Raw genomic sequence first — 14,717 nt, 5'->3', positions numbered from 1 at the left:
CTTATATTTCCCTCACTAACTTTAAACATCAGCTATCTGAGCAGCTAACCGATCGCTGCAGCTGTACATAGTCCATCTGTAAATAGCCCACCCAATCTACCTACCTCATCCCCATATTGTTTTTATTTACTTTTCTGCTCTTTTGCACACCAGTATTTCTACTTGCACATCATCATCAGCTCATTTATCACTCCAGTGTTAATCCGCTATATTGTAATTATTCGCTACTATGGCCTATTTATTGCCCACCTCCTCATGCCTTTTTGCACACACTGTATATAGACTTTCTTTTCTCTACTGTGTCATTGACTTGTTTATTGTGTTATTGGCTTGTTTATTGTTTACTCCATGTGTAACTCTGTGTTGTTTTTGTCACACTGCTTTGCTTTATCTTGACCAGGTCGCAGTTGTAAATGAGAACTTGTTCTCAACTAGCCTACCTGGTTAAATAAAGGTGAAATAAAACATAAAATAAGAACGTGTGTATGTGTGTGAAGTCCTGTGACTGTGCATAATGTAAAAATAAAAATAAAATACACGAGTCAACTCAGATAGTCCGCGTAGCCATTTTGTTAGCTATTTAACAGTCTATGGCTTGGAGATAGAAGCTGTTCAGGAGCCTGTTGGTGTCAGACTTGATGCATCAGTACGGAAGCAGAGAGAACAGTCTATGGCTTGGGGATAGAAGCTGTTCAGGAGCCTGTTGGTGTCAGACTTGATGCATCAGTACGGAAGCAGAGAGAACAGTCTATGGCTTGGGTGGCTGGAGTCTTTAACAAATTTCCTGGGCCTTCCTTTCACGTCGCCTGATGTACTGACTGATGTACTGACTGATGTACTGACTGATGTACTGACTGATGTACTGAGCTGTTTAATGTGTTTGGTACCATTCTATTGATTCCATTCCAGCCATTACAATGAGCCCATCCTCCAATAGCTCCTCCCACCAGCCTCCTCTGACCAACACACACACAGGATTTTACACCTGGCTACATGGGCTCTGCTCCTGCTAACTACATCAGTACAGATCTGATACTATTACATTGTAAATTCTCTGTGTAATCATTTGGTGTTTGGAGCCCACTGGGACTGGTGAGGGAATCAGAGCTGGGAGATTAATGATCTTGTGAAAAAACTGATAAGAAAAAATTGATGAAGATGAAGGAGGGAATAAAATAGAAGGAGAGATGAAGGAGACGGTGAGATGGAAAGACAGGGAGAACAAGAGAGAGAAAGAGAAGGGAATCCTATCAAACACTGTCACTATGCACTCCCCTTCATTTGCATCAATTCCAGGTCATCCACTTAATCTTCTTATCTGCTATTTATTTATTTATTTTATTTAACCTTTATTTAACTAGGCAAGTCAGTTAAGAACAAATTATTTAAAAAATTACAGCCTACCCTGGCCAAACCCTAACGACGCTGGGCCAATTGTGCATCGGGACTCCCTCTCTCTGTCTCTCTGTCTCTGTCACTCTCTCTCTCTCTCTCTCTCTCTCTCTCTCTCTCTCTCTCTCTCTTTCTCTCTCTCTCTCTCTCTCTCTCTCTGTCTCTCTATCTCTCTCTCTCTCTCTCTCTCTGTCTCTCTCTCTCTCTCTCTGTCTCTCTCTCTCTCTTTCTTTCTCTGTGTGTCTTCATTTAGAACTGAGACTATTACTCTCGTTGAGCATTCTATACATTAAACATGTAATCTCTTCCTCTCTTTCTCTCTTTCCCCTGTCCTCTCTTCCTGTCACTCACCGCCCTCTCTCCTGTCTCCTAGGTAACTACGGGGAGAGTGGGATGGAGGCGTTCAAGGATATGGCTGCCAAGGAGGGCATCTGCATCGCCCACTCTGGTAAGCTCCTACTGGTGATGTCATTAACCAGGAAGTACATATAGTGTGCGTGCCACATTGAACCACCTCGGGGCAGATTACATCCTATTTAGTGCACTAGTTTTATCTCCAGCCATGTGCAAAAATAGTGCACTATGTGGTGAATAAGATATTAGGTAAGTTTCCCTTGGGGAAATTACATGAAGTGAAACAGGGACAATTAAATGACTTCTAAAGCTCCTTGATCACTTACCTCATCTCCTGATGTGTCCTATGATAGGTAAGATCTGGAGCAACGCAGGGGAGAAGAGTTTTGATAGGCTGCTGGAGCGTCTCAGAGCCCACCTGCCCAAGGCCAGGGTGGTAGCCTGCTTCTGTGAGGGCATGACAGTCAGGAACATCCTCATGGCCATGAGACGACAGGGACTGGTGGGGGAGTTCCTACTGGTCGGCAGGTCAGTGGACTTTGGAACTGCAGAGATACACACAAACACATACTGATACGCACACACGACACTGTACACATTGAGTGTGTGTGTGTGGTGTGAGGGTATGAGTGAGGGGATTGGATTAGATAGGAGGGTAAGATAATATATATGTGGAGAGGGGGGTGGAGAGAGAGAGAGAGAGAGAGAGCGAGAGAGAGAGAGAGAGAGAGAGAGAGAGAGAGAGAGAGAGAGAGAGAGGTGAACTATTGTAGGAGGGTATGGCTAGGTCCTCTGAGTATATTTGCAAATAGGATCTAAAGACTTACCAGCTCTCTACCCCCACCCACCCACCCCACTCTCTCTCTCTCTGCTACTCTCTCTCTCCTCTCCCTCTTTCACTCTATCTCTCTCTCTCTCTGCTACTCTCTCTCTCTCTCCTCTCCCTCCTTCACTCTATCTCTCTCTCCTCTATCTCCTCTCTCTCTGCTACTCTCTCTCTCTGCTACTCTCTCTCTCTCTCTCTCTCTCTCTCTCTTTCTCCTCTCCCTCCTTCACTCTATCTCTCTCTCTCCTCTATCTACTCTCTCTCTCTGCTACTCTCTCTTTCTCTGCTACTCTCTCTCTCTCTCTCTCAAATTCAAATTCAAATTCAAGCTGCTTTATTGGCATGAAAAACATTGTGTCAATATTGCCAAAGCAACAATGTATACAATATACATTGTAACAAAATTGTAAATGATAGCAAATAATAATATAAAATGGTAGTAAATAATAATACAAAAATAAATACGATAAAATGGTAATAGTCTACAGTAAACATTAATAATTATAGTAATAACAATAATAGTAATAATAAGTAAGTTACTGTTTACTATGCAGATGTTATTATTCAGTGTCCCTCAGGCTATGGCAGGAAAATACATATTTGGCTGCAAGAGGAGCCATTGCTCCTTCGCCCATGAGTATTCTTAGTTTTTCCTCTGGGTTCAATTTGTAAAAATGTGGAATATATGTAGTCATTTCTGTGAATAATGAATCTCTTTGTGAGGAATATTTATCACAGTAAAGGAGAAAGTGCATCTCTGTCTCTACCTCCCCTGTCATGCAGTGACCACATACACGCTCCTCTTTGGGTAGCCATGTCTTTTTATGTCTGCCGGTTTCTATTGCCAATCGGTGGTCACTCAGCCTGTACTTGGTAAGGATCTGTCTCTGCTTCGTATCTCTGACAGAGTAGAGATAATCAGCCAATTCATATTCTCTGTTTAGGGTCAGATAGCAATTTAGTCGGCTTTGGGATTTTGTTTCGTTTTTCCAGTATTGTAAGTATGATTCCTTTGATTGGTTCATGATTTTGTTTATTGGAATTCTTTCTTTTGAAGCAGTGCTGGTGTCAGCTTGGTTGGTGAGGTCCAACACCAGCTGACTGAGAGGGCTCGTTTCTGGGCTCAGCTCTTGGGCTTGAAGTGCTTTAAATTGCAGACTCGAATTTGGACTTGAATTTAGATGTAGCCAAAATTTTAATGATCTTTTCTGTATTTTCATTATTACTGGAAAACGGCCCAATTCTGCCCTACATGCATTAGTTGGTGTATTTCTCTGGACTTGTAGAATTTTCCGACAGAATTCTGCATGTAGGGTTTCAATTGGATGTTTGTCCCACATTTTAAAATCCAGTTTATTGAGTGGCCCCCAAACCTCACTTCCATAAAGTGCTATTGGTAGGATTACACTGTCAAATATTTTAGTCCAAATTCTAATTGGGATGTTGATTTTGAATAATTTCATTTTTATTGCATACATTGCTCTGCGGGCTTTTTCTTTGAGTGCCTTCACTGCCATATTAAAGTTTCCCGATGCAGATATGGTCAGACCAAGGTAGGTGTAATGTTTTGTGTGTTCAATTAAGGTGTTGTTCAGGGTGAATTTACATTTTTGTTTCTGACATCTGGTTTTTTTTTGGAAAATCATGATTTTAGTTTTTTGGAAATTTACTGCCAGGGCCCAATTATGGCAATATTGCTCCAGAATATTAATGTTTTGTTGAAGACCTTCTTTGGTTGGTGATAGAAGTACCAAGTCATCAGCATATAGCAGGTATTTCACCTCTGTGTCAAATAGTGTGAGTCCTGGGGCTGGAGATTGGTCCAACATGTCTGCTAATTCATTGATATAAATGTTGAAAAGATTTGGACTCAAATTGCAGCCTTGTCTCACACCTCGACATTGTGAAAAAAATTCTGTTCTTTGGTTTTTGATTTTTATTGCACACTTGTTTTCTGTGTACATACATTTTATTAAGTCATACACCTTACCACCAAGCCCACTTTGTAGAATTTTGTAGAATAGCCCTTCGTGCCAAATCGAATCAAATGCTTTTTTAAAGTCAATAAAGCAAGCAAAGATTTTGCCCTCTTTTTTTTGGTGGACGTGTTTATTAATTAGTGTGTGTAAGGTGTATATATGGTCAGTAGTGCGATGGTTAGGGAGAAAGCCAATTTGACATTTACTTATTACATTTTTTTCTTGAAGAAAGGTTTGAATTCTTGAATTCAAAATGCTACAGAAAATCTTTCCCAAGTTACTGTTGACGCAAATTCCCCTGTAATTATTGGGGTCTGATTTGTCTCCACTTTTGTGGATAGGGGAGATGAGCCCCTGGTTCCAGACATCAGGGAAGCAGCCAGAAGTTAAAACCATGTTGAACAATTTAAGCACAGCATTTTGCAACTCAGGTGTGCTGTTTTTCAGCATTTCATTTCTGATGTTGTCTACACCACAAGCCTTTTTTGATTTAATAGATTTTAGCTTTTCATTTAGTTCTTGTTGGGTTATTGGGTAATCTAATGGATTTTGGTTGTTTTTAATGACTGATTCCAGGATGTTCAATTTTTCTTTAATTTCTAATTGGTTCTGGTTTAAGTCTTTTTGTGGGATGTTTTTGTATAGATTATCAAAGTAAGTTTTCCAAATTCCTACATCTTGTATGGCTAATTCTTGTGGCTTTGATGTGCTTAAATTGTTCCACATGTCCCAGAACTGATTTTGGTCAATTGCGTTTTCAATTTCATCAAGTGTCTTGTTGGTATAATTCAATTTCTTGCATTTCAGTGTTTGTTTATACTGTTTCAGAGTTTCAAAGTATTCATATCGTAGCTCTGGGTTGTTTTGCTGCTTATGTTTTTTGTTTGACATTTGTCTTAGGTGTTTTCTAATTGTTTTACATTCATTATCAAACCATTTGTCAGAAACATTTTGATTTTTGCTTCTGATGTTGCATTGCTTTGGTTTTCTCAAATTTGCTTTCGATGCTGCTTTTTGGAATATGCAGTTGATGTTTTGGGTAGCTGAATTGACACCATCTTTATTGTTTTGGTACTGTGAGTTATTGAAAAACTGTATAGAGTTCATCATTTCATTTGAGTTCAATGTTTCAATGAATGCCTCTGCACTGTTTGGAGCCCATCTGAACGATTGGTTTATGTTGTAAAGTTTATTGGGCTGTTTTTTTGAATGAATATTGCCGGTTAATTTCTTCAGAAACACGTTGATCTGACTGTGATCTGACAATGGTGTCTGTGGTCTAACAGTGAATGCACTAATGGAGGAGGGGTCAATGTCAGTGATGGCATAATCGACTACACTTGTCCCAAGAGCTGAGCAGTAAGTAAACTGACCTAAAGAGTCCCCTCTGATTCTACCATTAAGCATGTACAGGCCTAAGGCTCGACAGAGATGTACTAACTCTTTTCCATTTTTGTTCAGTATTTGGTCAGGACTGTTTCTATTATTTATAATAGGGCTACTGTACACGGAGGGGTGTCCAAATATGTGGTGGTTACCTCCCGCATCAGTGTAGTCAGGCTCAGAATCTCTCTCTCTCTCTCCTCTCCCTCCTTCACTCTATCTCTCTCTCTCCTCTCCCTCTCCCTCTCTCTCTCTCTCCTCTCCCTCTCTATCCCTCTCTGTATGCATCTTCTCTCTACCACATTCTCTGTCTTCCTCTCTGCCCCTAGCAGCACTGCTTTGTTCTACTTCTCTCTTGTGCCCCCCCGCACCCCCAAGAGTTCCGAGGTGTTTCTGCTCGAGGCACAGACCCCACCCCATCCCACAATGCACTAGGGGACAACTGCTTCCTCTGCATGTGTGTGTGTATATGCATGTGTGTATGTGGGTGTGAGGCAGACAGGCAGAGTCGGTGTGTGTGTATGTATGTATGTGTGTGTGGGTGTGAGGCAGACAGGCAGAGTAGGTGTGTGTGTATGTGTGTGCATGCCAAGTCCGCTCTGGCCTCTTGTTGCCATGCCAACCTTTTAATTAACATAGTCCTAATCATTTCAGCACCATGAAGAATAGAGATAGGATAACATGACATGTGAGTCTATCTAATGTTAAAGTCATTACATTTAATTTAATTTCTATTCCATTCTATTTATCCCTTCAGTAACCTTACCTGAATAGCAGAGTGATCATCATCATCATCATCATCATCGATACCATGCTCTTCATTCACTTAGTAACTGGGAGGCAGGTATGTAAACACATCAGGAGGAAAGTCATTCAATCACTTGTATAAGTGTCTTTACCAATCCATTTGTCACTAAGTGCTGAACAGCAACCCAACCCCCTAGATGGGATCACTGCCTCACACTCTGAAGGACCTCAACCTCCCAGCATTATTACTACCTGCAACCTGCACCTGTTTCCTGCCAGGGATCTATAGTGACTCACGTTATCCCATCACACTGGCCCCACCCACCTGTCACTCATCTCATGGTTCCAATCACCATGGCAACAGCCAGGCAGGCTGCTAATGCTATCACACTAACAGGATGTAACTAAAGATTGAGTGAGTGCTGTAAGTGTGTTTATGTCCCCTCCATTGTGGAAAGGAAGAGGAGGTGAGAGAGACAGAGAGAGATAGCGAGGGTAGGAGACAGACAGCGAGTGTAGGAGACAGACAGCGAGGGTAGGAGACAGACGGCGAGGGTAGGAGACAGACAGCGAGTGTAGGAGACAGACAGCGAGGGTAGGAGACAGACGGCGAGGGTAGGAGACAGACAGAGAGGGTAGGAGACAGATAGTGAGGGTAGGAGACAGAGAGGGTAGGAGACAGACAGCGAAGGTAGGAGACAGACAGCGAGGGTAGGAGACAGACAGAGAGGGTAGGAGACAGACAGAGAGGGTAGGAGACAGATAGCGAGGGTAGGAGACAGATAGCGAGGGTAGGAGACAGACGGCGAGGGTAGGAGACAGATAGCGAGGGTAGGAGACAGAGAGGGTAGGAGACAGGGAATCAATCTACTTAATGTGAAGATGTACAAACTATTTCTCTCTCCTTCACACACCATCCCAGTCACTTATAAGTCTCAATTGGTGAGAAAGACCAGTCACTCCTCAGTAACCATCCAACCTGTCAAACTCACCAGAGTTGATTATAATTACGCTTGTTAATTGAATATCAGCGTTCGTTAGCCTCGCTCTGTGAAAATGGGGGATATTCCCAAATTAAAGATTGTACCAGGTTGGCACATTTCTGTCCGATGCTCCAAACAGGAGTGGTGCTTTGGATTCCCCCATGAAACCTTCACACATTCCGTTTAGCTCAGTATAATTGCATTACGTCTACACACACACACACACACACACACACGCGCACACACACACACACACACACATACACACACACACACACACACACACACACACACACACACACACACACACACACACACACACACACACACACACACACACACAGACCCTTGCGTACACTTGTGTGTGTGTATGCAGTCTGTTAGTATTGATTCACTCTCTCCCACCGTCCCTCGTGGCGCCAGCCAGCTACAAACCCAGTAATGAATAGTACTGTTGAGATTAAGGTCCAAAACACCACATTACACGTGCATGTGCACGCACACACACATACACACTTTCAGAGTAGCCTATACTGTAGTGTTGGTATATGCAGAAAGAGAGAGAGAGCGAGACAGAGAGAGAGAAAGTGTGTGTGTGTGTGTGCAGGGTTGGGTAGGTTACTTTCTAAATGTAATCCATTCCAGTTACTAGTTACCTGTCCAAAAACGTAACTTTTGGATTACCCAAACTCAGAAATGTGATCTGATTACTTTCAGTTACTTTTGGAAAACTTTCCCCTGAAGAGGCATTAGAAGAAGAGTCATCAAATACATTTGGTGTGTCATCATAGTAGTCTCTGACATCATAGTGGCCTTTATCATCATAGTGGCCTCTGACATCATAGTGTATGTGTACTCCATCAGTGTGTATGTGTACTCCATCAGTGTGTATGTGCACTCCATCAGTGTGTATGTGTACTCCATCAGTGTGTATGTGTACTCCATCAGTGTGTATGTGTACTCCATCAGTGTGTATGTGTACTCCATCAGTGTGTATGTGTACTCCATCAGTGTGTATGTGTACTCCATCAGTGTGTATGTGTACTCCATCAGTGTGTATGTGTACTCCATCAGTGTGTATGTGTGTGTGTGTATGTGTACTCCATCAGTGTGTATATGTACTCCATCAGTGTGTATGTGTACTCCATCAGTGTGTATGTGTGTGTGTGTATGTGTACTCCATCAGTGTGTATGTGTACTCCATCAGTGTGTATGTGTACTCCATCAGTGTGTATGTGTACTCCATCAGTGTGTATGTGTACTCCATCAGTGTGTATGTGTACTCCATCAGTGTGTATGTGTGTGTGTGTATGTGTACTCCATCAGTGTGTATATGTACTCCATCAGTGTGTATGTGTACTCCATCAGTGTGTATGTGTGTGTGTGTATGTGTACTCCATCAGTGTGTATGTGCACTCCATCAGTGTGTATGTGTACTCCATCAGTGTGTATGTGCACTCCATCAGTGTGTATGTGTACTCCATCAGTGTGTATGTGTACTCCATCAGTGTGTATGTGTACTCCATCAGTGTGTATGTGTACTCCATCAGTGTGTATGTGTACTCCATCAGTGTGTATGTGTGTGTGTGTACAGTATGTGTGTGTGAATATGTGTGTGTTTGTGTTTCTACTCCCTGAGGAGTTGCGGCTCATTGGGCTGCAGTGGATTTTGTGGTTCATTATAAATAAACTGGGGTTGCAAAGCTACCACTAGTTTATCAAAGTTAATGCAATCGTCAGCAGTTTGGGTAATTAACAGAAAATCTATGGCAATCTATCGTAACTTTGGTATTTTATACTTGAATAAGTTTCTAGTAGATAGACCATATGGTTCAAGAGAAAATAGCCTAATTAATGAAAAAAACATGTAATCAACAATGGCATTATTTTATAACATTTGCGCTTTTATCCAAAGCGTCTCATAGGCGGTCCCGGGAATCGAACCCACTATCCTGCCGTTGCAAGCGCCATGCTCTACCAACGGCTAGAAGTCTGCAGCTACTTTTCCAACTATTTACTTTATGTACAACTGCCAGCAGTTTGACATCAAAACATTGACAACAAATACGTACTGACATAATAAAATAAATAAAAGTGTGTAAAAAAAAAAATATATATATATACAGAACCAGTCTAAAGTTTGTACACACCTACCCTAACACCTCATTTTTAATATTTTCTACATTGTAGAATAATAGATAAACCATCAACTTGTGACAACATCAAAACTATGAAATAACACAGATGGAATCGTGTTCTGTAGTAAGCAAAAAAGTGTTAAACAAATCTAAATGTATTTTAGATTTTAGATTCGTCAAAGTAGCCACCCTTTGCCTTGATGACAGCTTTGCACACTCTTGATCCAACTCATCCCAAACCATCTTAATTGGGTTGAGGTCGGGTGATTGTGGAGGCCAGGTCATCTGATGCAGCACTCCATCATTCTCCTTATTGGTCAAATAGCCCTTACACTGCCTGGAGGTGTGTTGGGTCATTGTCCTGTTGAAAAACAAATGATAGTCCCACTAATCACAAACCAGATAGGATGGCGTATTGCTGCAGAATGCTTTGGTAGCCAAGCTGGTTAAATGTGCCTTGAATTCTAAATAAATCACAGACAGCAAACCACCCTCACACCAGCAAAGCACACCCACACCATCACACCTCCTCCTCCATGCTTCATGGTGGGAACCACACATGCGGAGATAATCCGTTCACCTACTCTGTGTCTCACAAAGACACGGCAGTTGGAACCAAAAATCTCAAATTTGGACTCATCAGACCAAGGACAGATTTCCACTGGTCTAATGTCCATTGCTTGTGTTTTTTGGCCCAAGCAAGTCTCTTCTTCTTATTGGTGTCCTTTAGTAGTGGTTTCTTTGTAGCAATTCGACCATAAAGGCCTGATTCATGCAGTCTCCTCTGATCAGTTGATGTTGAGATGTGTGTTACTTGAACTCTGTGAAGCATTTATTTAGGCTGCAATTTTTGAGGCTGGTAACTCTAATCAACTTATCCTCTGCAGCAGAGGTAACTCGGGTCTTCCTTTCCTGTGACGGTCCTCATGAGAGCCAGTTTCATCATAGCTTGATGGTTTTTGCGACTGCACTTGAAGAAACTTTCAAAGTTCTTGACATTTTCCGTATTGACTGTCCTTCATGTCTTAAAGTAATGATGGACTGTCATTTCGCTTTGGATATATTTGAGCTGTTCTTGCCATTATATGGACTTGGTCTTTTACCAAATAGGGCTATCTCCTGTATACCACCCTACCTTCTCACAACACAACTTATTGTCTCAAATGCCTTAAGAAGGAAAGAAATTCCACAAATGAGCTTTTAACAAGGCGCACCTGTTAAGTGAAATGCATTCCAGGTGACTACCTCATGCAGCTGGTTGAGAGAATGCCAAAAGTGTGCAAAGCTGTCGTCAAGGTAAAGGGTGGCTACTTTGAAGAATCTCAAATATAAAATATATTTGGATTTGTTTAACACTTATTTGGTTACTACATGATTCCTTATGTGTTATTTCATAGTTTTGATGTTGTCACTAGTTGATGGTTTATATTAAGGATGTTAAACAGCTTCGTCATTCTATTTTCAATTTTAAAAAGTTTTTTATTTAACTAGGCAAGTCATTTCAGAACATATTCTTATTTACAATGACGGCCTAGGAACAGTGGGTTAACTGCCTTGTTCAGGGGCAGAACAACAGATTTGTACCTTGGGGATTCAATCTAGCAACCTGCTGGTTACTGGCCTAATGCTCTAACCACTAGGCTACCTGCCTCTAACCACTAGGCTACCTGCCTCTAACCACTAGGCTACCTGCCTCTATCCACTAGGCTACCTGCCTCTAACCACTAGGCTACCTACCTCTAACCACTAGGCTACCTGCCTCTAACCACTAGGCTACCTGCCTCTAACCACTAGGCTACCTGCCTCTAACCACTAGGCTACCTGCCTCTAACCACTAGGCTACCTACCTCTAACCACTAGGCTACCTGCCTCTAACCACTAGGCTACCTGCCTCTAACCACTAAGCTACCTGCCTCTAACCACTAGGCTACCTGCCTCTAACCACTAGGCTACCTACCTCTAACCACTAGGCTACCTGCCTCTAACCACTAGGCTACCTGCCTCTAACCACTAGGCTACCTGCCTCTAACCACTAGGCTACCTGCCTCTAACCACTAGGCTACCTGCCTCTAACCACTAGGCTACCTGCCTCTAACCACTAGGCTACCTGCCTCTAACCACTAGGCTACCTACCTCTAACCACTAGGCTTCCTGCCTCTAACCACTAGGCTACCTGCCTCTAACCACTAGGCTACCTGCCTCTAACCACTAGGCTACCTGCCTCTAACCACTAGGCTACCTACCTCTAACCACTAGGCTACCTGCCTCTAACCACTAGGCTACCTGCCTCTAACCACTAGGCTACCTGCCTCTAACCACTAGGCTACCTGCCTCTAACCACTAGGCTACCTGCCTCTAACCACTAGGCTACCTGCCTCTAACCACTAGGCTACCTGCCTCTAACCACTAGGCTACCTGCCTCTAACCACTAGGCTACCTGCCTCTAACCACTAGGCTACCTACCTCTAACCACTAGGCTACCTGCCTCTAACCACTAGGCTACCTGCCTCTAACCACTAGGCTACCTGCCGCCCCAAATTATCATGCAATAAGACCAGAGACTCTTAGACACCTAATCTGAAGTACAAAAAGGTCCACTAGACATCGTGTGACAGGTTACATAAAATCCTTGGAAAATATACAATTCTGGTAGTTTACTGGTAAACTTTGAATGTTTCCAGTAATATAACCTCCCTTTGCAACCCTAAAATAAACACTCGGAAGAACACACACACACACACACACACACACACACACACACACACACACACACACACACACTAGTGATGCGCGGGTTGACTGCTAACTTGCAGTCCCTGCTGTTATACAGTATCTTATGGGAGGGCAGTGTAGCGCTCGTCCTCTTCTTCTGACGAGGAGTAAGAGATATCGGACCAGTTTGCAGCGTGGTAAGTGTCCATTTTAATAAGACAAACTGAACACTACAAAATACAACATAACAAAGTGAAACAAACAAAACAGTCCCCGTGTGACGCAAACACTGACACGGAAAATAACCACCCACAACTCAACAGGGAAACCAGGCTACCTAAGTATGGTTCTCAATCAGGGACAACCAGGCTACCTAAGTATGGTTCTCAATCAGGGACAACCAGGCTACCTAAGTATGGTTCTCAATCAGGGACAACCAGGCTACCTAAGTATGGTTCTCAATCAGGGACAACCAGGCTACCTAAGTATGGTTCTCAATCAGGGACAACCAGGCTACCTAAGTATGGTTCTCAATCAGGGACAACCAGGCTACCTAAGTATGGTTCTCAATCAGGGACAACAATTGACAACAGCCTCTGATTTAGAACCATACCAGGCCAAACACAGAAATCCCAAATCATAGAAAAAGGTACATAGACTACCCACCCCAACTCACGCCCTGACCACACTAAAACAAAGACAAAACGAAGGAACTAAGGTCAGAACGTGACAGGCGGGTTGAATAAAGAGAAGATAATAACTTTTAAAAATCCAGAAATGTATCATTCTGGTGCAATTTATAGGCTACATTGAGGTTTTTCTTTCATTATTTTAATATATCTGGTATTAGTACTAAACCTAAACTTTAGGGGTTAACTGTATGCGTGGTAAATAGCCGACACAGCCAATCGGCAAATAAATGATTTTGGGAACGGCAGAAAACGGGCAGAAAAAGTTAACATTGACCCACGGAGGAAAAGACTTCAAATAGGCCTGTTGCACGTCAAGGGAACTGTAGCCTACTGTTCAGATGGCTTAAATGGACACTGAAATCTGGACACTGACTGTAGGTTGATAAACTCTCACATTGCCTTAATATTAACTCCTGCAGAATTAAGCATTTATTGCAGTAAAATTATACACCAACTGTAGGCTAAAATTAGACTCAGGAACAGGACTGGAGGAATATGATTTCGTTCAGCATCTTCAGAGAATGTGAATGTGCAGTTAGGGACCGTCTGTAAAGGTGCTTTCTTTATCAACATCATAAAAACTGTTAGTATTTCAAACACATAAAATATGGATCTAAGTCGAACTGAAATCTGATCAGAAACACGTTGGGTCATTTTCACAGCTTTGTATTTCCTTACAACCGGTCAAACTGATGTCATTTGGACATTTTGCACAGAAAATCTTTCCCGTTTGTTGTTGTTGTTGTTGTTAGCCTATCGCATTTTCTCCCCGGTCCCTAAACATCTTTGCGCTGTGAAAGAAGCAGAGATGACAGATGTTAACTAGATTGAAGCATTCAATTCTATCGATCAATTACATTATTCTGGTGAGAAAGGGTTTATTTAGTTTTCTAGGGCAACATATAATGACACAAAAGAAGCTGCATGTATCTAAATATAGACAAGTTGACAAACAAATAGCCTACTAAAATGATGGAAATTATTAGCAGAAACATTTAGTCAGCCACCAATTGTGCAAGTTCTCCCACTTAAAAAGATGAGAAAGGCCTGTAATTTTCATCATAGGTACACTTCAACTATGACAGACAAAATGAGAAGAAAAAAATCCAGAAAATCACATTGTAGGAATTTTTTTGAATTTATTTGCAAATTGTGGTGGAAAATAAGTATTTGGTCACCTACAAACAAGCAAGATTTCTGGCTCTCACAGACCTGTAATTTCTTCTTTAAGAGGCTCCACTGTACTCCACTCATTACCTGTATTAATGGCACCTGTTTGAACTTGTTATCAGTGTAAAAGACTCCTGTCCACAACCTCAAAAAGTCACACTCCAAACTTTCAGCATGACAATGATCCCAAACACACCGCCCGGGCAATGAAGGAGTGGCTTCGTAAGAAGCATTTCAAGATCCTGGAGTGGCCTAGCCAGTCTCCAGATCTCAACCCCATATAAAATCTTTGGAGGGAGTTGAAAGTCCGTGTTGCCCAGCAACAGCCCCAAAACATCACT

The 14,717-nt window shown here is 42.1% G+C and overlaps 1 protein-coding gene across 1 annotated transcript in view; it reads left to right on the top strand.

Annotated features, from left to right (window-relative positions):
- LOC110503210 (metabotropic glutamate receptor 5) overlaps positions 1 to 14,717 on the top strand; it is a 131,712-nt gene that overhangs the window by 23,278 nt on the left and 93,717 nt on the right. Inside the window, exons 5-6 of the mRNA XM_036961649.1 lie at positions 1,766 to 1,840; positions 2,100 to 2,274. Coding sequence (XP_036817544.1) covers positions 1,766 to 1,840; positions 2,100 to 2,274 — 250 coding nt within the window. The remainder of the gene's footprint in view (positions 1 to 1,765; positions 1,841 to 2,099; positions 2,275 to 14,717) is intronic.

This window comes from Oncorhynchus mykiss, chromosome 24 (assembly GCF_013265735.2).
Source record: "Oncorhynchus mykiss isolate Arlee chromosome 24, USDA_OmykA_1.1, whole genome shotgun sequence".
Lineage (NCBI taxonomy): Eukaryota > Metazoa > Chordata > Actinopteri > Salmoniformes > Salmonidae > Oncorhynchus > Oncorhynchus mykiss.
This window is presented reverse-complemented; position numbering and strand designations above follow the sequence as displayed.